Raw genomic sequence first — 14303 nt, 5'->3', positions numbered from 1 at the left:
GCTGGTGTTGAAGTTTGAGAGTATTAGCAGCTGTGGGTTATTGGGAAGTGGCTATATATATATAGACTGAGCTCAGAGCCGTAGCCTTATTCAGATTGGATCGCTTTATCCAGCTGTAAAGTGGTGCTTTTTAAGCATCAATAAAGGAGATGCCAAAAAAAGAAAAGAAAAAAAAGAATTTAAGGAGCACATTCCTGCAGGCATAAAAGACCAACAACAAATAATCCTTTTAGACACATTGCTGGAATGAGAGACCGGTTAGGAAAGCAGCTGGACCTTTGGATGATAAAGAAAGGCTAAGGTGTGCTAGAGGAAGAGGTCGCTGGGTGAATTCTTTGCACCTGCCTTCGCAGCAGAGAGAAGCAGGGCAGATCCACAGGAAGGGGGGAACTGAGGCAAACAGCGGAGACAAAGTTGTAGGCCTAATAGGCAAAATGAAAACCGACAAACCGCCATGTCTGGGAGGGCACCCACCCAAGAGCTCTTAAAGAGAGCCAGTGTGGTGTAGTGGTTAAGAGTGGTAGACTCGTAATCTGGGGAACCGGGTTCGTGTCTCCGCTCCTCCACATGCAGCTGCTGGGTGACCTTGGGCTAGTCACACTTCTCTGAAGTCTCTCAGCCCCACTCACCTCACAGAGTGTTTTGTTGTGCGGGAGGAAGGGGAAGGAGAATGTTAGCCGCTTTGAGACTCCTTCGGTAGTGATAAAGCGGGATATCAAATCCAAACTCGCCAGTGTGACATTGCTGACCTTGCAACAAAAATGCGTAGCTTGTCCCTCAGATCATCCTCTGCCTCCATATCTGAGGACAGGAAAGTAGCCAATGCAGTGTCAATTTAAAAAAAGGGGGGGTTTCCAAGCTGGTTAGCTTAACCTCTGTCCCAGGAAAACCGGTGGTTGTTGGAAGTTTGAATTACCGAGCATGGAGAAGAACAAGTCTTGCTGAAGTAGGACCAGCATGGCTTCTGGCCAACCTATTAAGTTATTTGAGAATGTCGACAAGTGTATGGAGGCGAGCTGGCTGACATTGTGTACTTAGGCTTTTGAAAAGCTTTCGACAAAGTACCTCACCAAAGACTCCTGAGTAAGCTTAGCAGTCCGTCATAGGATAAGAGAGATCCTTGTGTGAACCAACAACGGGTTACAGAACAGGAAACAGAGTGGGAATAAATGGACAGTCCTCCCTATGGAGGGATGTAGCAAGTGGAGTCTCCCAAGGACCTGTAGCTTTTGGCTAGTTCATAAATGAGCTAGAGTTTGGGGTGAGCAGTGAGGCAGCCAAGTTTGCCGACGATACCAATTTGTTCAGGGAACTTAAAAGCAAGAGGGCTGCAAAGAAACTCCAAAATGATCTTTCCAAACTGAGTGAATGGGTAAATGTAAACTCAACGCAAACAAGTGTAAAGAGATGCAAGGTAGGGGCAAACAAAACTTAATTTCACATATACACTTGTGGGATCTGAACTTGCAGCGAATGATAAATGATAAATGTAAAGTACTACACTTGGGCAAAAAAAATGAAAGGCACAAATACAGGATGGGTGACACCTGGCTTGAGAGCAGTACATGTGAAAAGGATCTAGGAGTCTTGGTAGACCGCAAACTTGACATGAGTCAACAGTGTGATGCAGCAGCTAAAAAAGCCAATGCAATTCTGGGCTGCATCAATAGGAGTATAGCATCTAGATCAAGGGAAGTAATAGTACCACTGTATTCCGCTCTGGTCAGACCTCACCTGGAATACTGTGTCCAGTTCTGGGCACCACAGTTCAAGAAGGATACTGACAAGCTGGAACGTGTCCAGAGGAGGGCAACCAAAATGGTCCAAGGCCTGGAAACGATGCCTTATGAGGAACGGCTTAGGGAGCTGGGTATGTTTAGCCTGGAGAAGAGAAGGTTAAGGGGTGATATGATAGCCATGTTCAAATATATCAAAGGATGTCATATAGAGGAGGGAGAAAGGTTGTCTTCTGCTGCTCCAGAGAAGCGGACACGGGGCAATGGATTCAAACTACAAGAAAGAAGATTCCACCTAAACATTAGGAAGAACTTCCTGACAGTAAGAGCTGTTCGACAGTGGAATTTGCTGCCAAGGAGTGTGGTGGAGTCTCCTTCTTTGGAGGTCTTTAAGCAGAGGCTTGACAGCCATCTGTCAGGAATGCTTTGATGGTGTTTCCTGCTTGGCAGGGGGTTGGACTGGATGGCCCTTGGGGTCTCTTCCAACTCTAGGATTCTATGAATCATGAGAGAAACGATGAGCGGCTTAATGGGTTCTTTCTCCCGCACTGGGATTTTTTTTTTTACGTAGCGCAGGCACGCCTCGTGATTTGCAATATGTTGCCGTGTCAAATATTTATGGAACCATTACGACGATGAGGACTTCAAACCGGTTTTGGTCGATGTAGCGATGCACCACCCAGCCAAACTCCAAACAGCGAACAGTGATGGAGACAGGGCCTATTCACAGGACCCACTTAATGCAAAATCAAAGAGCCCTGGGAGCTGCAGTTTGCTTACGGGCGCCGAGAATAGGGGAGACCCCTGGTCTCCTCTCAGAGCTGCAGTTTCCCAGAGGGGTTTATCAATAGAACCCTCTTCCCAGGAAGATCTGGAAGGGAAATAGGGGTTTTTCCAAAGGCTCCCAGAACCTTTTTTTTGGGGGGGGAGTTAGGACTGTTTAGAGTGGTGTCCTAGTGCTTTTAACTGTATGATGTGAATATGGCGCCAAGAGTCAGAATTTCATAGAATTGGGAGGGAGTTTTGGTGTTAAGGAAATGATGGGATGACACGCTGCAAAGAGTTGGGCAAGACTTCATAGGTAAAGGTATAAATCATAGAATCATAGAGTTGGAAGAGACCACAAGGGCCATCCAGTCCAACCAGTTCGGAATGCTTTGATGGTGTTTCCTGCTTGGCAGGGGGTTGGACTGGATGACCCTTGTGGTCTCTTCCAACTCTAGGATTCTATGATTTATACCTTTACCTATGAAGTCTTGCCCAACTCTTTGCAGCGTGTTATCCCATCATTTCCTGGACCCCTAGGCGGTTAAGTCCCGTCAAAGGCGACTATGTGGTTGCGGCGCTCATCTCGCTTTACAGGCCGAGGGAGCCGGCGTTTGTCCACAGACAGCTTTTCCGGGTCATGTGGCCAGCAGGACTAAGCCGCTTCTGGTGCAACGGGACACCGTGACGGAAACCAGAGCGCACGGAACTGCCGTTTACCTTCCCGCCACAGTGGTACCTATTTATCTACTTGCGCCGGCGTGCTTTCAAACGGCTAGGTTGGCAGGAGCTGGGACCGAGCAACGGGAGCTCGCCCCGTCGCAGGGATTTAAACCGCTGACCTTCCGATCGGCAAGCCCAAGAGGCTCAGGGGTTTAGACCACAGCCCTACAAGACTTCATGGACCTGTGGAGGAAGAAGGAACCCCAGAGGGTCCCCATTCCAACCCCACCGTTTGCCGTGATGTCGTAAAACCTCCCTGGAAAGAAATAGAAATGGGTCTCCCCAATCAGATCCCCCTTGCCTCCCCCCGCCCACGAAACCTACCCCCCCACCTTTCAAACAATTCATCAGTTCTTGTAATTTTTTCAGACAATCTTCCTTTAATACAAAGTCAATATATATATCTACATAAACAGTGGCATGGAGACCACTTAAACTGTTTCATTTCGAAATAACAGTGTGGTAGCAACAGGGTCTTGCTTTCATACAAAGGGAGAAAAAAGAATTTTATTTTTTAAAAAATGGGGGTGGGGTGGGGTGGAGAAATAAAAAATAAAAGGTTGGCACACCACGTTGCCCCCCTCCAACTTCTCCTCTTCCTCCCAAACGTCTACCAATATATATGTCCTTAAGGAAATGTTAGGCAACATTGTGGGGATGGGAAATCTCAGAGGACCCCCCCCCCCCTTATCATTATCATCGAGCCAGTAAATTGCTGCTGGGTCGTCCTGTCCTCAGCCCCCCACCATTGCCAGGGGTGGTGGGTTTAACCCAGCTGCAAAATTGCAAAACTGAGGGGCGGTGTAAATGGAACCCAATAGGTTTACGGCAGACTTCCTCAACCTCGGCCCCCCCCCCGATGTTTTTGGCCTACAATTCCCATGATCCCTAGCTAGCAGGGCAGTGGTCAGGCATGATGGGAGCTGTAGTCTCAAGACACCTGGAGGGCCGAGGAAGCCCGATTTAGGGTGTGTGGTGGTGGGGTTAAGCTGTATGCCTTGGCTTCTTCGCTCAGTACTGTAGGAAAAGAAAATATTGCTGCTAGGGAGGAGAGATCGGTTGTGTTTTTTTTTTTTTTACTGCCATCCAAAAGTCTTGCTGCGTTAATCCAGAGAACGTGTGTGTGTGGGGGGGGGGGGAGGAAACAATCCCAATTCAGCCACCCGCTGGGGAGAGCGCAGCATTTAAGCCTCTGAACAACCCTGCGAGGTAGGTTAGGCAGAGAGGCAGAGAGAGAGAAAGAAAGAAAGAAAGAAAGAAAAAGAGAGAGAGAGATACGGGCCCAAAGCCACCCAGTATGTCTCTATTAAGGCTGAGCAGGGTTTCGAACCGACATTCAGCACATCCAATAAACTGTCCCATTTTGCAGCGGAAAGGTCTTCATAAGACACCCCCACCCCCCCGGTTGAATGCAGAGCCCTCCAATCAGTTAATGGCGATCAGCAAACACCATTTTTTAATTTATTTATTTTTAAAGGAAACAGCCCCTTTCAGTGCTGGCTAAAAGCAGGGGGGTTTGCTGGTGCTACCCATGCACTTCCTTTGGAAACTCCCAAGTACAGTCCTCTGGATTCAAGTGTCCGTCTGTCCTGGTGGCGGACGGGCGCCTGGTTTAACGCTCCGTTTCGCCACTGGTCAGGGATACAAAATTCAGGCTGCCGGAGCTGGGAACGCTACGCACACACCCCCCTCCCAAAATAAAAGCGGTGGATCCTGTCTGCGTCACCTCCTCACGCCCCTTTATTAACCAAACCGCTTGGAAAAGGGACAAAATAACAAAAAGCTAACGACAAGAAGCGTTATATATATATATATAATTTTTTTTTTTTTTAAAAAAGAAAAACGGTGAAGGTTTTGTTCGTATGTGAGCAAGTTAATCCTTTCTTCTTCTTCTTCTTCATTTCTTTTTCAAAATGGTAAAAAAAGCAAGATGTAAAAGTAGCAATTATAATCGTACGGCATTCCCCCCCACCCCCCCACCCGAATCTTATCTCACACAGCCATTACACATAACGTTTCTACAGTGAAAAAATAGACTGTCTTTGAACATAATATGAACAAATAAGTAATTTGCTTTTTTTTTTTTGCTTTTTTGTGTAAATTCATTGACTGATATTCTCCTGCAATTTTACATATTTTTTTTAAAAAAAGGAAAAAATACACTATTTTAAAAAGAGAGAGAGAGAGAGAGAGGGACTCAAAATAAAAAATGAATGCCACTTGCTAGAGATATATGGACATCTCTTTAAAGAGAGCCACTTGCAAGGTTCTCTCCAGCCCCCCCATTTCCATAAGTCCTGGGTCCTGCTTGTGTGCTGCAGATGGGAGATGATCTTTTTCCTCTGTTGATGGTCCCATCAGCGTTGACAACAACAACAAAAAAATCCTCCCCCCTCCTTTTTTAATTTTTCAAAAGATCCATCCCATTCCAGGGGCCTCTGAAAAAATTCCCCATTTTTCTCTTTGGCATCTGGTGGAGGGGGGGGGGCAGGGAAGGGCACTAAACACCCCCACAAAAAAATACATGGTTTTGCAAATGAAGGAAAAAAGGGGGGGGGGAGAAAGGTCAGCTTTTGATGTGCTAATGGAATGATGCGACTTTTTAATATATATATTTTTTTAAAAGGTGTTCCATAACCTTCACCCGTGAAAGGCTGCGAGGGAGCTGAAATGAAACCGAACAGATGCCGGGTTACATTTTGCGTGGGGTCAAGTGAAAAAGGATGTTTGTGGAGCAGGGAGGAGGAGGAGGAAGAAGAAGAAGAAGAAGAAGAAGAAGAAGAAGAAGGGAGAGTGTTTTCCTGATCGAGAGACATTTGGGGTCCCTGATAGCTCCTTATTGCAGTTTTTATTTAGACATAAAAGAAAAAAAAACTGTGGAATCATAAGGATGTGGAATGTTTTCACAAGGTGAGACATACATGATCGTGTGTGTGTGTTTGAGGAATCCCACACAGAGTGCTTTTTTCCTAGAAAAAAAGGGTGTTGGTACAGTGTACCCCCTCGAGTACCCCCAGAAAAAAAGCACTGCACACACCCCACCTTTCTGCAGGGTGGCAAAACAAATCCACCATTGAAATCAGAGGTTGCAATCCCCTCCCAAAAAAAAGAAAATAAAGGAGAATGCTTGCTTGCTGGGTGAAAAGATTGGCTCAGTTGGTGCTCAAGGCTGGCTGATTCTTGCTTTCTGTCCCAAACCCTCTCTCTCTCTCTCTCTCTCTCTCTCTCTCTCTCTCTCTCTCTTCCTGTCTGCAAATAAAACAACAACAACCCTGCGAGTGGCTTCCTCTACAACTCACCAACTAGATTAGTATGCAAACCGAACTCTTAAAACGCGAGTGCGCCGGGGGCCGTGCTTGTCGTTCCTCGCCGGCCCCCGCCAGGTTCGTTCTTCCACCTCCCGAGTTTGTTTTTCAAGGTGTGTGTGCGGTGGGGTCTCTCTCTCTCTCTCTCTCTGTTTCAAAAATCCCGCCGAAGCGCTTGGGGTCCGTCCGGCACCGCCCCCCCCACGCCGCAAACACCACATGAGGTAAGAACGACAAGTTCACCACTTTTAAAGAGAAAAAGGGGAAGGGGGGGGGACACCCTCCTCCTGAGCCGCCTCAGGGCAGGAGAGAGGGAGAGCTGGCGGCAGCCCCAGAGGTGCAGGGTTTGCTTGGGGGGGACGGGACTGCTGGCCGCTTCCGCTAGCTGATTGTGTCCCCCCCCCCTACTGTAGCATCCAAAAACAGGGGGGCTGAGTGGGCACAAGGCGGCAGCTTCCTTCAGAATTCAGTCTGCGATTTCCTTTTTTTTTCTTTTTTCTTATAGAAAAAGGTCAACTTTCACCTCTCTGGCTCGAAAGAGAAGACCTTCCAGGACTGCAAGTGGTCAGAGTCCGTGCGACGGATGGCTTTGTTTTTTTTTTTTCTGTTTCAGAGTTGGCGTTTTTGTTTTTGTTTGTTTTTATGTTGCATAGTGATCAAAACTGCCCAGGTATTCCAGCGCGGCTTGGTAACAGAACTGATATTCATCCTGGAAGGAAATAAGGAAAGGGGCGAGAACGTTTGTTTTCATTTTACTGATATACCTGCCGCCCTTCGTCTTAAGATCTCAGGGTGGATAAAAAACACAAACAGATAGTTAAAATAAAAAGCAAGAAAGCAGTAACACACCTCCTTCCCAGAAAAAAAAAACATTTAAAAGCCTGTAGAATATGAATCAATCAACCCAAGGCCTGGTTGAAGAGGAACCTTTTTGCCTGGTGCCTAAAGATATAATGAAAGCGCCAGACGAACCTCCCTGGGGAGCGAATAATGAATGAAGTCCAGGTTTTTATAATAATAATTATGATGGATAACCTGCCTTCCGTCCCCTTTCGCCAAAAAAAGTGAAAAATAAAGTACAGCGAATACTGGTGCTACGGATGTTTATTTCTGCCCATGCTGCAACGTGATGTTGCGCCAGAGAAATGCAGGGAAACTCATATCGATTGATTGCACTTAGAATCAGAATTGGATGGGACCCCGAATCTTTTTGCTCGAAGCCCAAACCCTGAGATGGGAGAGCCTCACGCTCGGGGCCGACTGAGCTTTCCCAACCCTTCTCTCCAAGGAGCTCAGAAGGGGCATATACGTGGTTCTCTCCCCCCCCACCTCATTTGATCCACAACAACCCTGCAAGGTAGCTTAGGCCGACTGGCCCCAGGACACCCAGCGAGCTTCATCGGCGCTTCTCAAACTCTGGCCCTCCAGCTGTTTTTGGACTACATCTCCTATCAACCCTAGCTCTCAGGACCAGTGGTCAGGGATGATGGGAACTGTAGTCTAAAAACAGCTGGAGTTAGAGAAATACTGCTCTAACCACTGCACTGGCTCCCCCCGCCCCACCATCTCCGAAGGAGGCTGCCAGCTTTGGCCACTCTACCGCACAGCCTTCCTTCCTGTTGCGACTGCACAGCCGCTGAGGGGATCCCTGCCCAAACTCTGCTGCTTCAGAGGTGGCCGGAAGGCTGCCTCTCGCCGCCGCGGCCAGGCAAACGTTGGAGAGGGCCCTGCTCCCCGAGTCGGACACCGGCAGCAACCTGCCCAGGCGGAGGGAAACACACACGCTTTCTCCTTGCTCTCACGTTTACCTCCGTCTGCACCATGGCAGGCCTCTGCGTCCGTAGCATCTTCACTGTCTGGAAGATGTCCACCACGCCCTCGTAGCGCATTCTCTCCAGGACGATGCTGAGGGTGATGAAGACGCCGGTCCTGCCCACGCCGGCGCTGCAGGGGAGGAGAAAGGGAAACGTGGTGGGATTGGAAGGGACCCCCGTGCTTTGGATGGTGACACTCGGAAACCGGCCTGGGAAGAAATGGGAGTGTGTGTCCCGTCCCCCCAACCAGGTCCTTCCTGCCTCACCCCCCCATCTTTTAAAGCAGGCACGTCCAACTTTGAGTAGGGTGCAACCTACAACTGCAAAAGCATCAGTTTCCAGGCTTTTTGTGAACCACAGGACCAAACCATCTCATGGCTGGCACATCGCTACTAAATTTCATCCGGCAACGTGTATGAATACCTGATATATTTTGTAGAAATGTGAACCTTGTACCCCATCGTGGATTTTTAGACTAGTAGTTCTTTTTTTTAAAAGCTTTTGTTTATTATTTTAGCTTTTATTTTATTTGCCTTTCCGAGCTGTTTTTATGATGCGCTTTAGTGTGAGGTTTCCTTTGTTGCTTTTTTTTAAAAGTTGTTTTTAAGTGTCCAGATAAAAAAAAAATGCCATAGATCCACTCTATGGACCTACGATCCAATATCAAAAACTGCAAGTGATCTACCACCCTCTGAAGTCATTTTAAATATAACAACAACAAATTATTATTATTATTATTATTATTATTATTAATAATACTCCGCCACTCTGGGCGGCTTCCAACAAAATATTAAAATGCAATAATCCCTCACAGGTGGGTAGCCGTGTTGGTATCTGAAGAAGTGTGCATGCACACGAAAGCTCATACCAAGAACAAACTCAGTTGGTCTCTAAGGTGCTACTGGAAAGAATTTCCTATTTTGTTTCAATAATCCATCAAATATTAAAAGCTTCCCTAAACAGGGCTGTCTTCAGATGTCTTCTAAAAGTCTGGTAGTCGTTGTTCTCTTTGACATCTATTGGGAGGGCGTTCCACAGGGCGGGTGCCACTACCGAGAAGGCCCTGTGCCTTGTAACTTGGCTTCTCGCAGCGAGGGAAGCACCAGAGGGAACACAAAATAGAACACCCCACCCCCCCAAATGCCAGAATGCCTATTCTTACCATGGGGCCTTTGTGAGTGCCTTGTGAAACTGGTCCCATCACCCTGTGACACACCCAAAATGCCCTTGCCCGCAGCCCTCCTGCCCCGTAAACAGTGGCAAATCAAACTAGGAGAATTTTTTTTACTTTGACCTTAACAAGGGGGTGAAGGGGAGGACAGGCAGAGACAATCTGCACCCCCCCCAAAAAATGTCAAGCTTTTGTATTGCTGGACTGTGTCAGCCCAAGTGATGCATAAAGTACCAGCCAAAACAAAATAAAAAATAAAAAAAATCCTTCTAGTAGCACCTTAGAGACCAACTAAGTTTGTTCTTGGTATGAGCTTTCGTGTGTATCTGAAGAAGTGTGCATGCACACGAAAGCTCATACCAAGAACAAACTTAGTTGGTCTCTTAAGGTGCTACTGGAAGGAATTTTTTTTATTTTGTTTTGACTATGGGCACACCAACACGGCTACCTATCTATAAAGTACCAGCAGGAAAGCAAAAAAATTAAAATTTAAAAAAAATGCAATGCAACAAATCTAAAACAGATACAGGCTAGTAATCTGAACGCAATGCATTATCGTGAAATCATTGGTTAGCATAATGAGTCGACAATTTCTGTCGATTCCTATGAGCAAATTTCTAAAGTGTTCCAGACCGTGGAATTTTGATCTCCCCCCCCCCAAAAAAAAACAGATGAGAAGCGGGGGAAACCCTCTGATGAAACCTTGCAAAAGGCCAAGAAGGAAGGTGGGGAGAAATACTGTCTGATTTGTTCAGTCTCTTCCCCCCTCCTTCCCCTCTGTGGTTTCTGGCGAAACGGCTGCTGCGCACCGGAAAAATGCAAATAAGCAAATCTCGTTTAAAGCTGCTTATTTCCTTTCAGCTCTACATGCAGATCTGGCTGTTTGGATATCTGAACCTTTTGGTGTGCGGAGTGAGACTTGGGCACGCTACACAGGCTCGTGTTTGGATAAGCAAACCTTCGCGTAACCAACATTTGGATAGCAGGAGCTTGTGTGCATATTTAAAACAAACGAATCCTAACGGGGGGGGGGGAAGGGGGGGAAGCTAGCAGAACGGTTGCCTGTGCAAAAATAAAAAAAACCCCAAAACCGTATTGCAAGAGACGGGGAACTGACAAGCTGGTGAATTTCTGCCGCACAAGTCTCTCCCCGCAACCCCGAGACGACTGACACAGACTTCTCTCTCAGGACCAAGTAGAAGTTTTGAGAGTGAATAGATTGTCAACTTTGCTTGGCTGGTCTCGCTCGCTTCCTTGAGGTGCAGCTCGAGAGAGGCGGGCGGGCGGGTGGGCAGGGGGGAGAGGGAGGACAGAAGATGCTCGCTCACACAGACAATATATATTCCGCACGCCGACTTAGCAACTGCGATTCTAAGTCTGAAAGCCAGCAAGCAAGAGGCTTGGACGGGGGAGCCTTTAATCTCTCCAGTGGTGCGATTAATCAACTAAGGCTTTAATCGCAGATTAACAACAAGCCACTGCCCAAGGGATTTGGTGCTCTTGAAGGAGTTTGGCGGGGAGCAAAATATTAATTCAGAGGGACCGGTGGGCATAAATTGGACAGGGCTGGCGTGGGGAGGGGGTGGAGTTGAGAGAGAAAGGGTCCTCTTGTTTGCCACACTGAGTGAGAGCTACTCCTTTGTTTTGGCCATCGCATGTTTGGAGGCCCCGATCCCACCCTGGGGTCCATGATAAAGCCAGCGGCATCCGGAATGTTAAGGCAGAGTAGGTGGGAAAGTTGTGGCCATCCGTCGCTGCTGTTTAGGGGCCTACCGGGGGCATCGGTTGAATTACTGCAATGCACTCTTATGTGGGGCTGGTCTGGGGCTTGTGCAGAATGTGGCAGTTAGGCTGCTTGTGGAGTGTGAATTACACCCGGATTGCAGGATCTGCACCGGCTACCAATTTGCTCCCGGGCCAAGTTTAGGTGTTCGTCCTGACAGCTGAGGCGGATGGCAACCTTCTTATTTAGACAAACTTTTAGAAAACTTGCATGAGTTTTTAGTCCAGCCTATTACACGGGTGGCGCTGTGGGTTAAACCAGAGCCTACGGCTTGCCGATCAGAAGGTCGGCGGTTCGAATCCCCGCGACGGAGTGAGCTCCTGTTGTTCAGTCCCAGCTCCTGCCAACCTAGCAGTTCAAAAGCACGTCAAAGTACAAGTAGATAAATAGGTACCGCTCTGGCAGGAAGGTAAACGGCGTTTCCGTGTGCTGCTCTGGTTCGCCAGAAGCAGCTTAGTCATGCTGGACACATGACCCAGAAGCTGTACGCCGGCTTCCTCGGCCAGTAAAGTGAGATGAGCGCTGCAACCCCAGAGTCAGACATGACTGGACCTAATGGTCAGGGGTCCCTTTACCTTTTTACTGTGGCTTTTACTTTCTAAATCACGGCTGCAATTTTTACAGTGACCGTTTTATTGTTTTATCTTTCTTCCCCCCCCCAAACTGGTTTGAGGGTGTGTGTGTCCCCAAAATCGAGTGGTATATAACTTTTATGAAATAAATAAATACGAGAGGCAGGCGCACTAGCTATACCTTCCAGAAAAAAAGATGGAAGAGGTTTCTGTTCCAACAGACTTCCCCAGACAGGTCGAATGGGTCTCTACCGCAAATGTCTCACTTGTTAAAGATTTCGCCTGGTTGTAAATATTTTTTATTATCTTGTGGATGAAATACCATGACACAGTGCTTAGAAGACAATTAACAAATTGATATTATTATTATTATTATTTAAAGGTAAAGGACCCCTTGATGGTTCAGTCCAGTCGAAAGGCGACTATGGGGCTGCGGCGCTCATCTTGCTTTCAGGCGGAGACATTTGTCAACAAATAGCTTTCTGGGTCATGTAGCCAGCAGGACTAAACCACTTCTGGCACAACGGGACACAATGATGGAAACCAGAGTGCACGGAAACACCGTTTACCTTCCCGTTGGAGCGGTACCTATTTATCTACTTGCACTTTGATGTGCTTTCGAACTGCTAGGTTGGCAGGCACAGGGACCGAGCAACAGGAGCTCATCCTGTTACGGGGCTTTTCCCAAAAGTTTCCACAATTTTGGCCACTAGTGTATGTGCTGTGGGAAGGAGGACTATCTATCTATCTATCTATCTATCTATCTATCTATCTATCTATCATCTATCTATCTATGACTTTGAAAAGCTGCACCAAGTCCCATCAGTTTTGCTGAATGCATTAAACTAAACAGTTCAAACTGGATTTTGAATAAACGTGCAATTAATTGTTACGGTTTTGGAGTTCACTGTGCTATTACTTTCCCTTGTGGCTTCCTTGCAAACTGCCACTCCGAACAATGCTTTTCATAAGGGTTGCGAGGGAGACATTGGGGATGAGTCTGCGGGGCCTAGTAGGTGGTGGCCCCCCAAAAAAGTTCAGAAACCACTTGGCGCAATTAGAAGCTGGCCTTGAATAACCGCCACCACCCTCAAATTAAGAGAAAGAAAGGAAAGAAAAAGGATACACAATTAAAAAGCCAGAAGCTGCATTTTTGGGCTAATGCCGAGGATTTAGGGAGGCGGGAATCTCCAGCTTCCCATCCAATCAGGAGACAGCCCATCCACAGAGGCTTAAGCTTAAGCATGGAAGGATGGATGGCTGAGCAGCTCTCTTTCCATTCCAAGGTGCAAATTAAGCAGGAGGAGAATTTGCGAGCGGCGGCGGCCTTGAGCCGGATTATTTCCTTTCGCAGAGTCGGGACCTGGTGGACGGGGTTTGTGTTGGTGGTGCCAGGATTGTTTCTGGCTGCATTGCGAAGGGGCTTACCTGCAGTGGACGGAGATGGGCCCGTCTTGTCCAAACTGCTCCTTGGTTTTGTGCACCTGCCCGATGAAATCAATGAAGCCTTCACCGGATTTTGGCACGCCTTGCTCCGGCCAGTCCGTAAACTGGAACTGGCGCACGGTCCGTGACTGGCCATCCTGAGGGTGGAGAAGGGGAGAGGGAGGGGAAAAAACACACAACATCTCTCCGTTAGGCTGGGAGGGGGGGGGAAACGCAAGGAAATGAAATTGAGTTTGAATCCTGTAACCAGGAAAGCGAGTTTTTTGATGGCTGTAGACTTGAGCAAATTTGATTTGGGTTCTTTCAAACCCCCAGCTGGCTGGCGTTTCCTCCACAGCCAAGCTGGCCCTGGCTGTGAAGGATGAATAAAAGATTTTAATTTAACTGTATTGCTTTTCCATCCCATTCTCCCTCCTTCTCAGCGGCGAGGGGCAGTCTCCTTCTCTTCCACTTCGCTCTGATTTTTGGCCTTCCCTTAAAAAGTCCATATGAAAATCCACCAGCCTTCTAACATAAACACATGCACATTCCCCCCCCCCCCAATGCAATAAAGTTTGGACTGTTTATATGCATTTTCATGCACACTTTACATCAGGGCGTTGTTTGTTTGTTTTTGCATTTTTGCACACCTTACTTGGCTGAACAACTAACTGTACGGCAACATTTGGAGAAGTGCAAATTTCAAATCATCCGCTAGGCCCGCACATTTGTTTTGAAAAGTGTGACCTGTGTAAATTCACATTTCAATGCGAAGCGAATTGAGTTCCCTCCAACCATCCTAAGCTCCTTTTTGTAGCAAGGACAGGTTGTTCTTAATGCTGTACATTTCTGTGTGCGCTTAAACAGCCACACACACGAACAACAGGGAACCATTTCCAATCAGACACTTTCCGTACAACGGGCAACGGTGTGTGTGTGCGCGCATCCCAAAATGTAATAATCTTTTGAAATGAGTTCAAAGAAATTACACAGTGGGAAACAGGCGGCT

The 14303-nt window shown here is 47.4% G+C and overlaps 1 protein-coding gene across 9 annotated transcripts in view; it reads right to left on the bottom strand.

The window, feature by feature from the left end:
* Nucleotides 1-7156: 7156 nt before the first annotated feature.
* Nucleotides 7157-14303, bottom strand: part of PTPRS (protein tyrosine phosphatase receptor type S) — a 170932-nt gene continuing 163785 nt past the window's right edge. For all 9 annotated transcript variants that reach the window (XM_033136957.1, XM_033136960.1, XM_033136958.1 and 6 more), the window contains 3 exons: nucleotides 13298-13452; nucleotides 8338-8473; nucleotides 7157-7238 (listed from right to left, as the gene is read on the bottom strand). In XM_033136957.1, the coding sequence (XP_032992848.1) occupies nucleotides 7170-7238; nucleotides 8338-8473; nucleotides 13298-13452 (360 nt within the window). In that variant the 3' untranslated portion in view covers nucleotides 7157-7169. The remainder of the gene's footprint in view (nucleotides 7239-8337; nucleotides 8474-13297; nucleotides 13453-14303) is intronic.

This window comes from Lacerta agilis, chromosome 18, assembly GCF_009819535.1.
Source record: "Lacerta agilis isolate rLacAgi1 chromosome 18, rLacAgi1.pri, whole genome shotgun sequence".
Taxonomy (NCBI): Eukaryota; Metazoa; Chordata; class Lepidosauria; order Squamata; family Lacertidae; genus Lacerta; species Lacerta agilis.
This window is presented reverse-complemented; position numbering and strand designations above follow the sequence as displayed.